This window comes from Myodes glareolus, chromosome 13 (genome assembly GCF_982192425.1).
Source record: "Myodes glareolus chromosome 13, mMyoGla1.1, whole genome shotgun sequence".
Classification (NCBI taxonomy): domain Eukaryota; kingdom Metazoa; phylum Chordata; class Mammalia; order Rodentia; family Cricetidae; genus Myodes; species Myodes glareolus.
The window spans coordinates 66944983-66965805 of NC_142038.1; the positions used below are offsets into that span (position 1 = coordinate 66944983).

The window sequence follows — 20823 nt, forward strand, 5'->3', positions numbered from 1 at the left end:
GATCTGCTTTGGGATATTCCTTGTGATGTCTAGAGGACTGACTCCTTGGAGACAGAAAATAACAGGGGATAAACACAATGCACTGGGGGCATCAGCTGGAATGTCATCTCTCCGGCAAAGCTGTAGTGCTTCATGGCACAGGCTATACCGGAATGCTTTGATGGGGAGATAACTCCAGATGGAAGCGATTGCACAAGCATACGTCCTCTGATTTGCCAATGCACCCAACAAGGCATCCTTTTTTTTTTTTTTTGGTATGGGGTTTATGCACAATTTCTGTTTGCACCCGGGGGGCAAGGCAGGTTAATAAGGCCAAGAAGGAGCGGAGGCTGTGGGAGGACATAATAACTGGGAGGACTTCACAGCCTCTACCTGGGGGTAAAGGGAGGAGGGCTGAGGATGGAGGGTGTTGTCTTCTGCTTCTGACTATGTGTTAAGTGGCAGGAGAAATTTTGAAAGCTGCTGTGAGGAGGAGCCAGTGGCTGGGCATGGGGAGTTTTGTGCCTCACTCTCCCCACTTGTAGGAAACCTCTCTACATTCAAAGGAGTTGGACTGGAAGGAGGGAGAGCGGCCAAGGAAGAAGAAGGCCGTTCCGTCGCTCCTCCTCCTGTGACTTATCTCTTGTCTCCTGACTCTCTTCCAAAGCCACCTCAACTGTGCCAACGTGGCCGCAGAGCATCTTGACAAGGAGCAGCTTTGCTTGGCCTCCCTGTGCTCTCCCAGCCACCCTATTAGCTGTTCACCATCCCCGGCCATTGGGACCTCTTCTGATGGCTGTGGCCTGCGCTGCACCAGGGAGCACCTTCTCTAAGCAGCTCCTTTTCTCTCTCCTGGTGAGTAACCTCCAAAGGATTAGGGAACTAGGCATGCTCTCACCTGCTTCCTCCTGCCAACTGGGTCTTGAAAGTGAGTCTTGGCAGCAAGGAAAGGCAAGCAAGAGGGCGGGGGAAACTGATGTGAGAAGAATTTGGAGAGGAGTCGAGGGGCTTGGGACCTCAGATGGGGAGGAATAAGCTTTCTCTCCCAGCTCCAGTACCTGCGTCCTAATGTCTTTCAAGGGAATCCTTCATTCAGTTTTCTGTGTCCCCCTGCCCCCGCCCCCCAAGGAGTGGTGAAATACCTTTTTGGAATTTGGTCCAAAAGTTTCTGAGATTTGTTTTAGATACTAGGCATATATAACGCTCATGCATTTAACATGCTATTCTACTGAGCAGCAAAAAGAGAAGAGAATTCTGGGTGCAGCTATGAATTATTCAAGATGTTCTTAGTACATTAAGGAAGCCTTAAAAGATGGGTAGAACGTTTCACGTGAGTTGGTAGTTCAACTCAGCCAGAGGAATGTGCCAGTCACTGGAATTGCCTTGAAGCTGCCTTCCACTTGGGTTGTAGTCACTTCGAGTTGTTTACAAGATGCTGCTATGTTTGCCTTTGATGGGGAAAGTTTCTTTAACCTCCATCTAGAAATTCTGCACTGTGATTCCTGGTTTTTGTTGAGTTCTTATTTTACCAAAAATACTTTAGTTGTAAATTATGTTTTAAGAATTTGGGGGTTTTCATGAATGAGCACATACATTTTCTTAGTATGAATAATTCATAGAGCAGGTTTGATGATCCACTTCTCATGCTATGACTACCTGGAGAAGAGCACACAGAGACCACCGGAGTTAGCATTGCTTACGTAAAATGTGGTTAAACCCAGTTTCTCCTTGCTTTTGGTTCGGGTCCCTGCCCAGCCCCTTATCCCTCGGCTCACCCTTTGCCCTTCCACCCTTGAATCCTATATTGACTGGGAAGGTCACAAATCCTTTCAAGCCATTTAGACCCCAATTTCAGTTGGAGACGGAGAGATGACTGGTTTTCTGGAAACTTCCATTGTTTCTGTCTAGAGAAGATTCATTTATGAGGAGGGGTTCTTAAGAGAGGGAGGAACTAAAATGAGGTTAGGTTTGGAAATGTAGATTTATCCTATAAAATGTATGTACATGGATATTTGCATATATAAATGTATATGTTTGTGCATCTCTTTCCAATTATGATGGGCTTTTCTCACATTGCACATGTAGACAATTGCCTACCTAGACTTTATCCCCAGCAAGACTGGAGGCATGGTCTAGTGTAATTCTTGGCATTAGAGATGACTATATTTCTAAAAAGCCAAATGAATAAGAAGGTCTCTTGTTTTCATATGTGGTTATTTAAATTGCAGCTTGTATGCAAGTGTGACCTATAAAATGGCAGCTTGCCAGAGTTGTAAAACAGATTCACAACCTGTTTTAAGCCGCTAGGATATATCTAGTAGACTTGAGTTGAGGAAGAAGGATACAGCATCCTGAATATGAACATAAACCGTTTTGTTCATCCTTATGCAAATAACGAGTCCTGTAACTTTAGAACTTGGTCTTTGAGAAAAATTGATCACAGATTGATCTGTATGATACTAGAAAATCTAACTGTGGTCTTTTTTTATGAGCATGGAATTATTTTAATAAAGAAGAAAGTGGATAAATATAAAGTGCCACAAAAGAAATAAAAATGTTTTGTAGAATTCTCCAAGCTCATAACTTTTACTCATTTTTTTTTAAAAAATAATTTGTCTGTGTGCCTTGGAATTCTTATAACAGTAGCTGTGCCTTAAATATAATTAAAATTCAGAGAGTTCTGTTAATTTAAAACATGTAGCGAGGTGATTTGAAAACAGATTTTGAAGTTTTTTTTTCTTTTCTAAGACAGTCTGAGCAGTGATTTAATGACAGCAGATTGATTCTAAGTATTACTTTTATGAGTCTCAAAAATGTTTCAATAATTTCTCACTTCCTCAACAATAGCCTCAAAGAGCAAAAATAATAATAAAAAGTGGTTGGAGAGTTAGTGCATTAATGCATATAGAATTCTAGACTTCAGTCCTTTTCCAAGCTGAAGACCTGTGCAGTTTGTGGGCAGTCATGGAGGCAATACTCTATAAATCTGATGGTGCATAACACATTTGCTGCAGTTATATAATAGTGTTGTAGTCCTAAGAACTACTTGCTTAATTTTTTCATTGATACTAAATGACTCTGGAATTCCTAAAGACTGTACCAATCACTTCAAAATGAATGTTAAAAAAGTAGAGGATTAAAAGGTTTATTTGCTTCTAAAATTACTAATAATTTTATTGACCAAACAAAACTGTAATGTAAAAGAAAATGTGATTTTCTTTTTGAATTTGTTCTTTTTGTTTGTTTGTTTGTTTTAAAGGTTCTGGTGTTATTTTGCAATGCCTGTCAAAAAATTTCTCTTCAAGTTCCCGCTCATCTTAAGGCAGAAACACTTGTAGGCAAAGGTGAGACTCTGTCATGGGAACTGGATAGTTGTAACTTACTGCAGTTGCTTTTTGGCTGCCCTTAGAAGCTTTGGCACGGGAGTTATGTAACTGCTGCTCAGAGTTGAAACTTGCCATACACTGGAGAGCAGCTCTCTTTTTATCCATGGTAGTTGAGAGTAGCCAAACTACCAAATTTGGTTTTGCATCTTTCTTGTTAGAAAAATTAGAAACATCAAAGAATGAAGAAAATCCTCTTGGTTTGAACAGATCCAAGCATCGAAACCAGAAGCTTATCTCAAATCACATCAGCTTTTCAGGCGCCAGAACCCCTGTGTCAGGTTTCTTGGCTGATGAAACACGAACCACATCTCAAAGTTGAAATGCTCCATATAAAATCTGCACCTGTGGTTGGGAGCAATGAATACATATTTATTGAGAATTTATATGCTCTATTCCACAGACTAACTTGTGAAAGTCAAACAAGATTTTAGTGCATTTTGCTATCACAACCATCAATATGCAATAAGCACTGAGTTTATCAAACCCCAGAAAGATTTTTTGTGAAGAGTATTTGCATTATTAATGAGAAATATTGCACATCAACTTACTACTTTCTTACCTGTTGCAACATAATTTGTATCTTATTGCCAAATAAATTTTAACTTAATCTACAAATCTACTGACACCATATTATGATAAATGCAATTTAAAGTTATATAAGTCTATAATGTGCTATAAAACATAAATTTATATATTTAAACTATGTATATATAATACATGCAATTTACATATGTATTAATTATATAATTTATGTTTCACAGAGCATTGTATATATACATATATATAGATTTCTGTTTCATGGTGTATTATATGTATATAGTGCATTGCATATATATACATATATACATGTTTATATATGCTATCTGTAAAGATATAAATACATATATTAACCTATCTATATACAGATAGCTTTTGAATTACGATGGAGTCACTACATCCTCTTAAACCCACTATAAGTTGAAAGTAAGGGAAAATGCATTCAGCACACCTAGTCTACCAAGCATTGTATCTTAGCAACAGGGCCCACTGTACAGTTGCAAACATGGTCCCTTACTATCTCCTCATCTGAGGATCACTAGGAGCAGCTTATAACTCTGGTCAGCTTCAGGATGGAGGGTTTTGTCACATATTCGTAGCTTGAAAAAGAGATCAGTATTAAAGCCCCAAGCTCAAAGTCAGCTGCTCCCACACGTATGTCATTTCACACTGTCATGAAGTTGGACCACTGCAAGTCAAGGACTTGTGATCACAAACCTAGGGACACTAGGGAAAGCAGAAGCAAACCAAATCCAATAAAGTTGCAGAACAGTTTGTTTCTGAAGTTAATTCATGATGAAAATAATGGGAGGAACAGGGATGGAGCTCAGTTGGTAGAGGCTTCACTTTTCTGGATGAGGTCCTAGGTTGGATCCTCAGCACTGCCAAAAAGGAAGGAAGGAAAACAGAGGGGGGCAAAACTCCATTAGTCTAATTTTTACAACCCCTATGTTTCAGAAGGGCAGATGTTCAGTGTCACGCCTCTTTCTGCTCCTCCCATGTTACTGGCGGTTGTCATTCTTGTAAGACTTGTAAGACTTGAGCCTGACATTGCTGTGAAATGTCTTCCTGCAGTGAATCTGGACCAGTGCCTCAAATCAGCCAGCCTGATCTTGTCCAGTGATCCAGCCTTCAGAGTTCTAGACGATGGCACAATCTTTACAACACATGACCTGCTCTTGTCCTCTGAACAGAGGACGTTCTCCATCTTCCTCTCAGACAGTCAGAGGCAGGAGCAAAAGGAAATAAAAATTGAACTGTCAGCAAGAGAAAAAAAGGTAAAGCCAGTTAGGGCCAGAGGTTCTTACAGGGCCCCCATTGCGTCTGCAAGGCTAGCGCCACCCTTGAGTGATTCCTTTGTCTTTTACACTCAACATGCTCACAACTGAGGACTGAACTGTTAAAGAGAGTGGCATATACACTATTTACACAGTTGGTATTGCTGAAGAAGACCATGGCCTGTGAGCAAAGTCGGAATATCAAAGGATCCAGATACGTTTTGAGGTGTGGTGGGAAGAACAGCTAACCTGAAGAACAAGAACAAGACTGGGGAGTGTCTCAGAGAACAATGAAGCAGGCCATGCAGTGCCACCCTTCCCTTGGTTTTCTTTCAATGGGGCTTATGTCACTCATCAAGGGGACCTGCTTGCAGAGTAGAAAACTCTATAAGGCCCCTGTCTTTAGAGTGGCTATGTGGCCCGGTCAATAGGGGTATGTGTGTCTTAAATTCACTGTCTTGTATTTAAGAGTAAAGAGTCTTAGGCATGAGAAGATTGCCACCCTTCACATCTGCCTTTGAGTAAACTCAGAATAATGACTTAGACTCTTAAAACTACTGATTAATTTTATAAACAGATTTCTAAATTAAACCTTTTTTGATTGCAAAGGCCATTCTTCATTGAATTTAATATAAGCTTTGTACTTATAAAACATTATTCTTTTTATCCAAATTGCACGAAAGGTGCTTGAATAGATGCTGTTCATGTTTTTGTGGTGGTGCACAAATATTCGTAGACAGGGTTTCCATGAATTTCACCTGTACCTTTCTGCATGAAATGAAGACAGTTCTTAAGTATTTGCTAAACGATCATCAATGCAGGGGCCAGAAAAAGTCAATAACTTCACAAAGATGTTTATATTACTGACCAACCAAATTCTGACTGCTGACTGGTTGCGTCAGGAAATAGATAGAACTAGGGAATATGATGCAGTATGAGGTCAGTGTGTGTGTGTGTGTGCGTGTGTGTGTGTGTGTGTGTGTGTGTTTCTGAAAAAGCATGATACAAATTCTTTAGAGATTGCCCATGATACTACCATGTATCACCCTTACTTATTTTCTCTATCTTGCAGTACACGGAAAACCACAGTTTTAGCAATGTTAAGTAATGCTGTATTTCATTGCTCATCAAATGTAGGTATTTAGGAAGAGACATACTGAAGAGCCAGTGCACAAGCGCAGTAAGAGGAGATGGGCTCCAATTCCATGTTCGCTGATGGAGAACTCACTAGGCCCATTCCCACAACACGTTCAACAGGTCTGTCCCGTGTGTTTTTTTTTAAAAAATTTCGTATGTGTTAAATATTTTATTCATTCGTATTTATTTACTTATTTTACACCCCAACTGCAGGTTCCCCTCCCTCCTCTCCTCCAAGCCTCTGCACCCCTGACCTCTTTTCTGTTTCCCTCCATCCACTCCTCTGTTGCTGTTGCAGAAAGGGTAGGCCTCACATGGATGCCTATTAAACATGGCATATCAAGTTGCAGTCAGACTAAGCCCCTCCCCTCGTATTAAGGCTGGGCAAAGCAACTCAGTAAGAGGAATAGGGTCCTAAAAGTCAGCAGAAGAGTCAGACAGCCCCCGTTCCTACTGTTAGGAGCAGCACGAGAAAACGAAGCTAAACAATTAAGGTGCAGCTTTAATGACTGGGAATGTGGCTCAGAGGTGGTATGCTTTCCAAGCATGCACAGGGTCCTAAGTTCTATCCCCACCTCCCAATAAAGTACATAAATAAATAGTGCATGAGATATTGAATGAGGGATTTAAATTACTAACAGTCCTGGCATCATCTACTCATCACAATGAGGAACACATAATGATTCCATAGAGTTTCTTCATTTCTTCATCCAAATACTAGTTTTTTAAGGTATATGGTCTTTTTTTTAACGTTTTACTTATTTATTTGGGGTAGGGAACATGAATTCACTATAGAAACACATGTGCATGGGTCAGGAGATGGCTAGGAGCAGTTGGCTCTCTCCTTCCACTATGTAGGTGACGAGATTTAAACTCAGGTAGTCAGGTTTGGTGGCAAGCACCTGCACTCTCGAGTCATCTCTCCAACCCTAGATGCTAGATTTCTAAGCATTCATTTGCAGAGCGTAGGTCTACCAATTTTGCATAACTCAACTTTGGCTTAAATGAACACTTATCCCTAAAAATTGGCTACTTTTTGGTTTAGTAAGTGAGCCAACTTGCTGTCACACAGCAATATAAAAGCATAGGGCAGCTTTGGAACAATCTGAAGTCTGCTGAAATAATTGTGCAAGAAGTTGTATTACTTCACCTGTGATTGTACAGTTTTTAATGCTAAATAATTTGAAATCACAGGAAGGTTTCCGGCACTGTGTATTGGAACAGGGCAGAGCAGCAAAGGCCCACTGCTCTCCTGGCCTCAGAACTGCATGGAAGGAAAGCATTAGGGATCAAACAAGGGACAGAGTCTATGGCTTCACACACGGAAGGATGAAGATAGATTTTGAAAGAAATGGAAGATGTTGGCTAAAGGAGCAAAGGAAAGAGAGAAAACAACTAAAAGTAAACTCACACAAGAGGCTAGATTAAGATATTAATCAAATCTATTTGTCCTGCTGGGCAGTGGTGGTGCACACCTTTAATTCCAGCACTCAGGGTTCCAAAGCTACAGAGAGAAACCCTGCCTCAAAAAAAGCAACTCCAAAACATATATTTGTTCCTCTCCAAATAATTTCTTTCTATTATAGATTCAATCTGATGCTGCCCAGAATTATACCATCTTTTACTCCATCAGTGGACCAGGAGTGGACAAAGAGCCTTTCAATTTGTTCTACATAGAGAAAGACACTGGGGACATCTACTGTACCAGAAGCATTGACCGCGAGCAGTATGATCAATTTTTGGTAAGGTTACTGAAATATTTACTTAAGAGTAGGTGTTTATTATTCATGTATTAATATTTTAAACATTATTTTTATAAATATTGAGTTCTAATAATTTGTTCAATATGTAGAATATTCTTAGTATTCAATATAAACTTTAAGTTCCCTTGGCACTAAGCTGAAAAACAGACAGTACGTATAACAAGGGGGGCAATGGGTAGAGGAGAGAAGGATGCGTAAAAATACCATGACAAACTTTTCAAGCACAGATGTTCATCTGTATACTCTGGAGAAGTGACAAAGAGTTTCTTCGGGTTCAAAGTTCTCTATAATAAAATACTTCAATTATTGTCGCCCATTCTTTTATGTCATAAAACACATGAGATCTAAAAAACAAGATAAGCAAAACAACCGATCTTGGGTTAATGCCCAGAAAGTCTGACCTAGTTGTTCTGAGCTGGAGGCCATAACCCAAGGGTTCTGAATGTGTATATAAGTTGGTTGGGTCCACCATTTCAGGCCTTGCTAAGCATGGTGCTGCTTCCTCCTTCCCCATTCTTCAGAAAGTTAACCCTTGAATAGCATTTTGTCTCCCTAGGCACCTAGAATTTATTTACTAATCTGTCTTATTCTTCTACGTAAAGACAAATCTACACATCTCTTTAGCATTCTAATCCTTAAGGGGTGTACAAGAGATATCTCCATTGGCTTAGGAGGATGATGTTGAGGGATATTAGTTAAGTTCTTAAATTCCCAACTGTAAGGGAGGTTGATAACCATATTCTTTGCTGGTGGCATTTAACCAAGAGAAGTGCCTAGGAAGGAAGTTCAGTGAAGAATCCTTAGTGGTCTTCTGAGAGCTCAGCAGGAGTTGGTGACCACAGAAAGCCACCTATGAAAGAAGCTAACTGCTGTGAGAAGGAGGGGTGGAGGACTCGCAAGAAGGTGTATTTGTAATAGAATGGCCTATTTGAAGCCAGGCTTGTTGTTAGACAGGCATGCCATTCCAGCAATGTGGAGGGGAGGCCTAGACAGGAGGATTTTGAGTTCAAGGCCAGCCTGGGCTATTTAGTGATAGCCTATCACAATAGCAAGAGAAGAATGGAAAGAAAAATGGGGCAGGAGGTGGGTAGAGTAGAGGGGAAGTAAGAAGGATGGGAAGATAAACAATTACAACCAACTCTAACCTGAGTGTTACTTGACACTTGGAATGTGAAATGCAAAGGCAGAAGGCTAAATCAAGGACAGACAAAGAGAAAGCTGGTGTTTGTTCTGGAATATTCATCAAAGAACTCATTAGGTAGCATGAGTTTTAAAACAACACAATTTCCACTGTAGATATTTTACCACTGAGCGCAAAGGGTGGGCTGTTGTGACACTTCCTTATCATTTGATGCCTCTTCAGTTCCCTAGATTAAACATGTCTTACTTCGAATAATCTAAAGTGCTTTCTGAAGAATGTTTGCTGAAGCTATAGCAAAGAGAAGCCAAGCACCACTGTAACTTCTTCATTTTGAATTGCCGAAGTGTTGGGAGTGGGAAGCAAGCATTGGGCAGAGGACGCCAGCAAGAGCTCTGTAGCAGAGCTGTCTGTAGCCCAGCATGCTTTTCATTTTCATCTCTGCTTTCTTGGTCCTGGCGATTGACCCCAGAGTCTTACCTATGTAAGCTAAATGTGTATCCCACACCCAGCCCTACGGGAGCCACTTTTACCTTTCAATTTACACGCAAGTAATGCTTGCTAGAGATGGTGCAACCACTTGCTACGTTGACAGCACCTTTCCGGCAGCAGAGCAGTTACCCAGAAGGCACTCTGCCGGAGACTTAAGAAGCCATCTGCTGTGCTGTTGCTGTTGAGGGATCTACTTCACTTAACACGTTGCCAGAGTTCTGATAAGGACTGGTTTTTAACCTTCTGTTATCCCTTGTTTCTTACTATAAATATTGCTGGGGGATTGTTAGAATAAGATTCTTTGGTATTTTAAAAGTTTTTAATTATTGCTTGACATTTTCATACATTTACACAACGGATTTTTGTCATTGTCTGCTTTCATCCCGAGTTCCCTGCACAGCCTCTCCCCCAGACTCTTCAGTCATGCACTTCCTTCCTCCAAATCATCATTCTGTGTGCCCAGAGCTCCTTTCTTGCTGTGTACTTTGCCAGTTTTACACTTTTATGGGAGAGTTGAATAAAATAATTTGAAGTCTATATTCAACGTTAGCCTTTTGAGCAATTTCCCCTTGAGAGCTACCCTGTTTTTCTAACGCTTAGGTCTAAATTGGCATTAAGAAACACCACTTGCAAAATAGGTTTTTTAAAACTGGAATTTACTAAGTAAAGTCTCACAAGAAGGTATAAACACAAGGCAAACTATAAACTCACTAGAAGAAGAAAGGAATAGAATATTTTCTTGTCAAAGGAAAAGTTTTAATTAATATGCTCTAAAATTATATATCAATATTTTAAAACACCAGTTTAATTACTTTTAGCTTACTATAAAAGACTATATAAATATATTTGCTCCTTTCTAGTTTATATTTAAAAATTATACAGTATAATTAAAAATTATACTCTCCCTAACTCCTCTCGGTTCCTCCCTACCTCCCTACTCATCCAACTTAATCTCTCTCTGAAAAACAAAACAACACAAATAAAAAATAAAGACACAAGCAAGCAAACAAACAAACGAAACAAAAAACCCCAGCAAGTCAAAGATTTCACATGGCAAGGAAAAAAAACCCTCACAAGAAAAACATGGCCTTTGTTTGTGTTGGTTAACTGCTCTTGGGTTGGAACCTTCCCTGGAGTGTGGTTTATACAGCCAGTGATGGTCCATTGAAAAACACGTAGTTTCTCTTTCTTGCGGGTATTAACTGCAAACACCTTGTCCATTAGAGGTAGCATTTGTGTCCACTTCCCCTTCTCAGGTTGGGATTTCTCGGTTTGACCCTGTGCAGCCCTGTGATTGCACAGTCTGAATTCACCTGTGCCTCTGTCCTGTTGTGTCTGGAGTTTCCTTGGAGTCATCCGCCACCTCCGGTTCTTGGCGGTCTTTTCCAACAATTTACTTTTAAAAGCTATATTGTATGGTTTGTTCCTTCAGTACATCTTATATCTATCATCGTTCTTTGTGTCTTGGTGAGACATAACCTTCAGAAGTCCGTCTTCTTAATTTTAGGCTGCTAATAGCTATCCTACCTACCACAGAGGTGATCCAACGTTGGACACAGCATTGACAGTATCACATGCAAACATAGCTCCTTAGAGACATGAAATATACATACTCTAGAATTTTGTTCTAGGGGCTTTGATGCAATTTCCTGATCATCCACTTTTATTTAATTTATACAAATGTGAGATTTTAATAATAAATGGCTGTATTTAAAATAATTTCATTTAGCCAATGACTAAGAATGACAGTCTTGGGACTAACTCAATATTTATTCTCACTGTGTTCATGTTCTATCTTCTGCCCCATGCTGTGTTGTTTAATCTTGGCTTCTGAAGATTTTCTGGGCAGGTCATTCCATTTTTACAGTTTAGTGGAGTTTTTTGGTTTGTTTGTTTGATTGTTTAATCATTAAGTTTACTTAATCTTATATGGATTCATGATATAGAGCATTTTGACAACTTGCTTTCTGTGTACTTTTTCTTATAAAAAGCAAGATTTCTTTATCCATTCAAAATTATTCCACAAATCATTCTTCTCTAGTTGTTGGAGATTTGCACATTCAAAAATAATGTACAAAACCCTGGCCTCTTTTTTGTTTTTCAACCAAAAGCATCCTGTGGAGTGATGCTGATCCCGTTCCCAGACATGAGTTCTGTCCTTTGTCGTTCTGTGTTGTTATGGCCCTTGTGGGCTTGTTCAGTTTTGTCATTGCTTGTCCTGAGTTCTCACTCAGTCTACACTAGTTATTCTCACTGTCAGGACAGACTTCTATTCCAAATCCTGGGTGGAGCTCTTTGAAAGTTCTCCAAGATGACAGACATTTCAACAAAGGAAAACATGAAAGGGCTGAAAGAAACAGCTCCAGAAAAATTGAAAAGGGAAAGGCTATAAAAATAACAGATCCATGGCACTGAAACCATTGTAGCATGTGACACAAGGTCACAAAGTCCAAAGAAGAGAGTGTAAAAGCATCCTTATATGCAGCCCAGTATCCGTGGATGAGATATTATTATTTAAAGCTACATGTAGGAAACATGATCTCCAGTGGAAGGGTAAACAGGAGGAAGTCACCAAAGTAATGGGAGATGTCTTAATGCTGTAGTGATGAGGTAGAAGAATTAATACAGGAGGCTCAAGTATAAGAAGTAATTGTCTTTATAAAAGGGAAAATGACTGAATAGAATAAAAAGTTTTTATTTTTAAAAATTTATTCAATATAAGGCACCATGTTGCTGTGTTAGGTATTGTGGGGAAATGCTGGTGACTCTCCAGCTTCACATCTGAGGACATTTGTCATCTAATAGATAATTTTAGGTTTTTATCTAGTCTTTTTTATTTATTTATTTTTTTTGGTTTTTGTCTAGTCTTAAATTTTAAAACCAGTCTTTTATGAAAAGGAAATTCATGTAACTTAGCGGGAAAGGAGAGGAATCATTGGAAGGCTGAATAGTGTGATATTTGAATGTTCTAAACATGGTGGTAAGGGTGCAGTGTGAGATGGTGCTGTGGTTATGATGATGCTGCACTGGTGATGATGGTGATGATGGTTATGATGGTGGTGGTGGTGGTGATGGTGGTGATGGTGATCTGCCATGACACTTATAGTGATGATTGGTTCTTAGAGTAGGGATGTGAAGATACAGCATGACCAAGGCAGATGATAAATCATTAATTGGGGGCTTCCTTACAGTTTTAGAGAGTTGGTTCATAATCATCATGGTGGGGAGTAGCCCCAGGCAGGCAAACATGGCACTGGGGCAATAACTGAGAGCTCACATCTGTCCTGAAAATTGTGGTCAGAGAGAGTAAGACTAGGCTTGGAATGAGCATTTGTAACCTCAAAGCCCTCCTTGGTGACACATCTCCTCCAGCAAAATCACACAATCCTCCTTACAGTCCACAAGCCAGGACCAAATGCTCACTATGTGAGTCAATAGGGGCATTGTCATTCACAGCACCACAGTGGCTACGGGGATGGTGATGGTGATGGTGATGGTGATGGTAGTGGTGATGGTGATAGTGATGGTGATGGTGGTGGTGGTGGTGGTGGTGGTGGTGGTGGTGGTGGTGATGGTGGTGGTGGTGGTGATGGTGGTGGAGGTTATGGTGTTGGTCGTGATGGTGATGATAGGTTGGTAGTGATGGGGATGGGGTTGGAGGTGTTAGTCAGAATAGCGGGCTGTTTAGTTCAATATCTACGTACTGAACATTCACTATGCACCAATCACAGAGTACAAAAACAGCTGGATAGAATTTAGAGGTAAAAACCATTAAATCCTGGCAACTTGGATCAAGATTATCTTATTGTCATGTAGTTTAGAAGATATTAATATGTTTTTATTAACATTTTATTAGAAATGTTTTTGATAGAAAATATAGGTAGAGATATCACCTAGATATAATTGTGATATATATCTGTGTATATTAAAATTGGTGCATGTTGTAAGCTTTGACAGTAGTTGTTATAAACATAACGGCAATGAGTCTTCCTGTGTTTTAACAAGTCAAAAGTCACACAATTAATTCCGAGAGCACTTGGAGCTCATGGTATGGGAGCACATGGGACTTTGGAAGGAGAATAATGAGAAATCACTCTTCAAGGTGGCTGAAACTGCGTGGTGCATGCACACAGTGATATGCATTTTATACATTGCATTATTGCTTGGCTACACGTGCCTGTGCATGTCGTTTTTAAGCAATACCTTTTGCCCTACTGCTGGGCTTGCGCTTGTGCGTGTTTTGTCACGTAGGAACCCACTGATAATGCTGTCCACCTTCCAGGTGTATGGATATGCAACCACTGCTGACGGCTATGCTCCGGACTACCCCCTCCCCTTGCTGTTCAAGGTTGAAGATGACAATGACAACGCCCCTTATTTTGAAACCAAACTGACAGTTTTTAGTGTACCTGAAAATTGCCGAACTGGTAAGTTCAAATATTCATAATTTATTTTTGTATGTATGTTCTATGTGTGTGTATGTGTGTATAAATGTGTACATATGTATGTGTGTGTTTGCACGTGTGTGTGTGTGTGTGTGTGTGTGTGTGTGTGTGAGTGCATGAGGCTGTCAAGGAGCGGTTCTCTCTTTGCACAGTGGATTTGGGGTCTTAAACACAGATCACCAGGCTCAGCAAGCAGCAAGCCCCTTTACTCACTGTGGCATCTTGCTGGCCTGAGATTTCACAATGATGTAATAAAAAGATATTTGTACTTTAAAATACTGCAAGGTAAAATGTTTGCCAGACATGGTGGCATGCCTTAATCCCCAGCGCCCAGAAAGCAGAAGTCAGTGATATCTGTGTCCTCAAGGTCAATCAGGACTTAGTAAGGCTAGCCTTGGCTACATAGAGAGACACTGTCTCAAAAGTTTAATTTTATAATTTCATTTCATGTTGTTGTGGTACTTTGGATTATACCCATCTTTTGTTTACATGTTAGAAATGGTTTTTCTATTAAAGGTTAGATTGGCTGGAGCAAATTTTCTTTTTTAAATTGTTTTTACTGAGCTATACATTTTCTTCCACTTACCTCCCCTCCTCCCCTCTCCCCTTCTACCCTTTCTCCTGATTCACATGCTCTCAGTTGACTCAAGAGATCTTGTATTTTTCCTCCTTCCTATGTAGATCCATGTATGTCTCTCTTAGGGTCCTCTCTGTTGTCAGGGTTCTCTGGGGTTGTGGGCTGTAGGTTGGAATTTCTTTGCCTTACGTCGAGAAGCCACTTATAATTGAGTGCATATTATATTTGTCTTTCTGGGTCTGGATTACCTCACTCAATATGTTTTTTTTCTAGATCCATTCATTTTCCTGTAAATTTCAAGATGACATTTGTTTTTTAACAGTTTATAGTACTGCATTATGTAAATGTACCACATCATGTAAATGTACCATATTTTCTTTATCGATATTTTTGGTTGAGGGGTATCTAGTCTGCTTCCAAGTTCTGGTTATTACAAATAATGCTGCTATGAGCATAGTTTACCATAAGTACTTGTGGCACGATTGAGCGTATTTGGATATATACCCGAAAATGATGTTGCTGGGTCTTGAGGAAGGTTATTTCCTGATTTTCTGAGAAATTGCCACACTGATATCCAAAGCACCTGTACCAGTTTGCACTCCCACCAGCAATGCAGGAGTGTTCCCTTTATCCCACATCCTCTCCAGCATAAGCTGTCGTCACAAATTTCCTTAAATTTAATCTTGTGCTTGAAGTTAGGGTCATATCTTTTCCTTTTTGCATCATGACCACAATTCTAGCAATCTTTATTTGATTCAGTTTTCCCTAAGGTTACTTGTTGGTGTTGGCGGTGCAATATTACAGGAATATTGTAGTGGAGAGAGAACTGCTGGCTTTTTATTCAGCTGGGAGGATTCTAGAAGAGGGGACCTGGCTGGTAACTCAGAGAGAATATATGAGGCCAAGATTGTGCCCTAGGCTTCTGGAAAAATGTAATAAAACTGCCTAGTGTTCACAACATTTGTAAGAAGTGCTGTGAGTTATGGCCCCCTGCGTTCTGCTGCTGGGTCACGTCCAGATATGATGCGTCCCTCTCAGAAGTGACTGTGAGGCTCTAACGTCCAGTCTGTGACTATCCTCTGAACAGCAGATTTCTGTAATTCACATTTAATTCTCTCATGTGAGTGTTTGTTGACAATCTAATGCAATGATATCTGTATTTCTTGTTTATAACACAATTACATTATGCTTTAAATCTTTGACAAAATTGACTTCATCTAAACAGGAACTTCAGTAGGACAAGTGACTGCCATAGACAACGATGAGCCAGGAACCCTACACACTCGTTTGAGATTCAAAATCCTACAACAAATCCCAGATCACCCAAGGCACTTCTCCATACACCCAGACACAGGTGTGATCACTACCACCTCACCTTTATTGGACAGAGAGGTAAGGAATCAGTGCCTTAATTCCGCAGTCACTGTGTTTAAGCCGGTAATTACCGCCAGCATGATTACAGGACAGCCCAAGTGTTTACTCCCTAAGCATTCTTCCCAGGCTAAGCCCGGGGACTCTCTGGGGACTTTTTTTTTTTTTGACTCTGCAGAGATGGTGTGATAGTACAAGGTGCAGACAGGTCTGACTTGCTCTCATTGTGCTGATATGTGGTCCTGATAACATTGCTCTAATTTATTTCATTTTTGATTTTGAAAAAAGATAATTTCACTATAATGCATGTCATTTTAAAAAGTCACAAAATGCTTTGCTAACGCAGTTCTAGAGTCACTGGTTAATAGAGCATCCCCATGCTGCACAGGTCCACAGCTACAGGTCTACTGTCTATTGGTACTTCCCCCTCTTTAACTCCTGGAATCACTGATGTATGCAAATATATGTCATTTATAGCTATACACAAACACACACACACACACACACACACACACATATGGGGGGGGAGAGAAGGAGAGGGATTCTTCATAGCTCACCCTTTCCAGACTGTCACAGTCTGAGTCATACAATATGAAGTACTCTTTGCTTGATTTCTTGTTTGTATTTATATATTTGTATTTATAATGTTTTTATTAAATAATAATCGGGGATGGACATGTGGTTATGTGGACACAGACATATAATTTTAAAAGCATATTTGTAATACAATCACAGCACAGAGTATATATGATAACTCCAAGTGAGGGGAAATATCGTTTCCCAATAAAACTTTTCTTTTTCTCTCTCTCTCTCTCTCTCTCTCTCTCTCTCTCTCTCTCTCTCTCTCTCTCCCTCTCCCTCTCTCTCTCTCTCTCTCTCTCTCTCCATCCCTCTCTTTCATTATTTCTTCACAGAAATGTGATACTTACAAGCTAGTGATGGAAGTTCGAGATATGGGTGGCCAGCCCTTTGGTCTATTCAATACAGGAACAATAACAATCTCACTGGAGGACGAGAACGACAATTCACCGTATTTCACCCAAACTTCCGTGAGTAGACCTGCGTGTTGTTTATCTAGATTCCTTCACATTAAAAAAAAATCTAGAATTAGGCAGCTCCCTGAGAACAGACATTTTGTTTTAAATAGTAATCATTTAAAAGCAATAGACCGAGAAAAACATGGTTTCTGTAAGAATAATAGGTGAGCTGCTGTAGGTTTTGGATGTAAGGAAGTAGCCTTGCTCTTAGCCATTGAAGAATTCCTTTCTTCAAATGTGGTTCGCGTGTTCAATGTTTTCTTAGTCCTTAAGGTTGCTCCAGTTTGGGGATTCTTGTACTTTAATTCTTTTTCTAAGTTGAAGAAGAGGCTTTTTTCCCCATGCCCTGTGTATTACATGTTTTGAAGAAGGACAGAAAATGGTCTTATATCCTCTGCCGTGGTCAGAGGGAAGCCCTACTCCCAGCTTCTCTTGTGTTGTGCCTTAGCTAGCAAATTATGTGAGGCATAATATATGATGATATTTCCAAGACATGATTGTGGTTTTTTTTTTTACTTTTAATGAGCAACTTGGCATTTTTCCATGAGTCTACACCAGAGTTTTAGTCAAAGAATAAGAAGCCTAATACAGTGATGGACGGTTCACTGTCAAAGATCTCATTTATACAGACCATAAATCAGAAGAAGTAGGATTTAAACCTAGACCCAATCCTTTCCATCTTCCTATGAATTAATCTCTTGAAGATTATGATTTATGTTTTTAGTCTTTTAATATCTTAGGCTTCTGTCTCTTTTTTTTTTAGCTTAAAAGAGTGATGTCTATGATTTAAGTTATCATAAAAAAGAGAGAAAATCTTTCTCTTAAAGTGCTTGGTGGTGAATCAAAATAAGTAAAAATAAAGTTATTGTGAAAACTGATAATTCTGAGCTGTAGTCCTTGCTCAGGTGTAGAGTTCTGGCCCTGTAAGCTTGAGGCACAGATTCAATTCACAATATTGTGAAGAAAAAAGCCATCATTTGTGTCTCACTATCTGTAAGTATTGTGTGGCAAATATGTTAGTGCAACTTAATTGGTGTTTGCTATATCTGAAGAGGCAGACAAGACATAATTATCAAATAGGGTCAGAGAAGAGACAAATCTGAGGGTCAAAGAGACAAAGAATCACCTCACCAGAACTTTGGCCATTAAGACATGATTCACCTTTGGTGAATGGAAGAGATTTGTAAAGAGGATTAGGAAGAAAAAAGTTAGTCAGGCATGAAACATATTTTTTTCCAAATTAGGAGCATCTATTACCTTCATATTGCATTCTTTAAATATGGTTTTAAATATAAAAACCACTTTGTTAAAGGCACAGTTGTGTAATTACAAAGCATTTCCCCCCAGTATACTACAGAAGTGGAAGAAAACAGAATTGATGTTGAGATTCTAAGGATGACAGTTCAAGACCAAGATTTGCCCGGCACCCCTCACTCCAAAGCAGTGTACTCAATTCTCCAAGGAAATGAAAACGGGAACTTCAGAATCACAACAGACCCGAACACAAATGAAGGAGTTTTGTGTGTTATCAAGGTATGTAATAATCACAGACATATTCTCTGAGGCATTCAAACCTGTGCTTCAGCACTGGTGTAAAAATTACAGCCTTCTACGAGCCCTTCTCAGAAGAGCTATAGGCAGTTAAAGGACACAGAGCGAGGGGAGTTACTTACTCCTAAACCCAGGAGGAGGACTTGGGAAGAAAGGATTTTGTGGTGGGGAAAGAGGATAAAAGAAGATAACGGGGGCTTTGACAAAAAGACAGTATATGCATGAAGTTGATGTATAATAAATGAATGCTTCCTGTGTGTATCTAACCACACAAGTGCGGTATGGTGCTGAAATGGTTTTCACTGTAACATGAGGGCCAGCTTGTTGGGGTATCTGTCCCGTCCGGTACTCCACAGCCGGTAAACCCCAAAGAAAATCACACACAAGACTCCATAAGATTATAAACTGATTGGCTCAATAGGTCAGGCTTATTATTAGTCCTTGTAACTTATATTAATCCATTATCATTATCTATGTTAGCCATAATGGCTCAGTACCTTTTCCAGCTGGGCAGCTTACATGTTTCCTCTCCAGTGGTCTGCGCAGGAGTGGCTGAGAGAGAGCTTCTGCTTCCAGAATACTCTCAGTCTCTTTGCTCCACCCCTACTTCCTGTCTGGCTTTCCCGCCTATACTGCCTGCCTGGCCAATCAGCGTTTTATTAAAATATGATTGACAGAATACAGATAATTCTCCTGCACCATTTCACAGACACTTTTCTATTACTGTATTCTTTCTTAGGAGAAACTCACATCAAACAGAAACTTCATTCCTCCGTAGATGAGGGTTACTAAAGTAGAGCAAGCCAAATCTGATGCTTGCCTTGCTGGCCTTCTTTGAGTGCACACACTCCCTGGTGCTCTTTGGATCACTGGGACCATGTCTCCCTCTTGCATGCCTTTCCTCTTTTAATTTCCCAGGGGTAGTTAAAAGCTTTCTGGAGAATTTACTTTTTGATAAGATTCTCATAAAATTATACTGTATATTCTTCTTCCCTTTTTCCTGGTCTTCCTTTCTTGCTCTTTTTCCTTTAAATTTAACTTGTTTCAGGAGTCCTACTTGGATTAGAAACAACTATGCTCCATTTTATTAGTGTTTAAACTTCCAATAGAAAAATGAAGATAGACTCTTCCAAAGCAAAAGTAGGGAGGGAAGTGATTGAATTTCAATTTTTTTTTTTTAAGCCAGGGCTTCTCTGTAGCTTTGGAGCCTGTCCTGGAAAATAGCTCATGTAGACCAGGCTGGCCTTGAACTCACAAAGATCCACCTGCCTCTGCCTCCTGAGTGCTGAGATTAAAGGCGTGTATCACCACTGCCTGGATATATTAAGAAGTTAATAATTGATCTTTGTGTCAGCACCAGCTTTGGGTAACATTTTAACACTAAGAACACCATTCCCTTTCTGTTAAAACTTGAAATCAGTCGTGTTCCCTACAACAGTACACTGACTGACCGATGCATGTTTGTTACACAGCCACTGAACTATGAAGCCAATCGCCAAGTCATTCTGCAAATCGGTGTCCTTAACGAAGCCCAGTTCTCTAAAGCTGCCAACGGACAGACCCCCACAATGTGTACCACGACTGTGACTGTGAAAATTAAAGACAGTGATGAGGGCCCTGAGTGCCAGCCGCCAGTCAAAGTCATTCAGAGCAAAGATGGGCTGCCAGCCGGCCAAGAGCTCCTGGGTTACAAAGCCATGGACCCAGAAACCAGCAGTTCTGATGGCATAAGGTGATGCGCCTTCCTAAAGTCCCCTGCGTTTTTACGGGGGCATGAGCTACTTATTTCGTATTTAGAAATGGTCAGTGTGTCCCCTCTTTGGTCATTTGTTGTTTGCTTTCTAAAACCCAGGTATCAGAAGGTAGGAGATGAAGATAACTGGTTTGAAATTAATGAAAGCACCGGAAATTTGAAAACCCTAAAAATATTAGACAGAGAGTCAAAGTTTGTGAAAAACAACCAGTACAACATTTCAGTTGTGGCGATGGATGCACGTGAGTGATGTTTTCTTAAAATAAAATGTGAATATAGAATGTGTGTCTAAGAAAACGTGGGGGCAAGGGCTGTCTGTGTCTAGGTCAAATTTTAGATCAGTCATTGTTATTGGTACACTATGGTACTAGTAGCCTAGA

At 40.0% G+C, this 20823-nt stretch overlaps 1 protein-coding gene across 2 annotated transcripts in view; it reads left to right on the forward strand.

The window, feature by feature from the left end:
• The first annotated feature begins 451 nt into the window (after positions 1–451).
• The window catches only part of Dsc1 (desmocollin 1), a 31368-nt gene continuing 10996 nt past the window's right edge, over positions 452–20823 (forward strand). For both annotated transcript variants that reach the window (XM_048442364.3, XM_085700089.2), the window contains exons 1-11: positions 452–834; positions 3239–3323; positions 4977–5179; positions 6317–6436; positions 7903–8058; positions 13992–14136; positions 15957–16123; positions 17017–17151; positions 18487–18672; positions 20163–20422; positions 20543–20685. In XM_048442364.3, the coding sequence (XP_048298321.3) occupies positions 772–834; positions 3239–3323; positions 4977–5179; positions 6317–6436; positions 7903–8058; positions 13992–14136; positions 15957–16123; positions 17017–17151; positions 18487–18672; positions 20163–20422; positions 20543–20685 (1663 nt within the window). In that variant the 5' untranslated portion in view covers positions 452–771. The remainder of the gene's footprint in view (positions 835–3238; positions 3324–4976; positions 5180–6316; positions 6437–7902; positions 8059–13991; positions 14137–15956; positions 16124–17016; positions 17152–18486; positions 18673–20162; positions 20423–20542; positions 20686–20823) is intronic.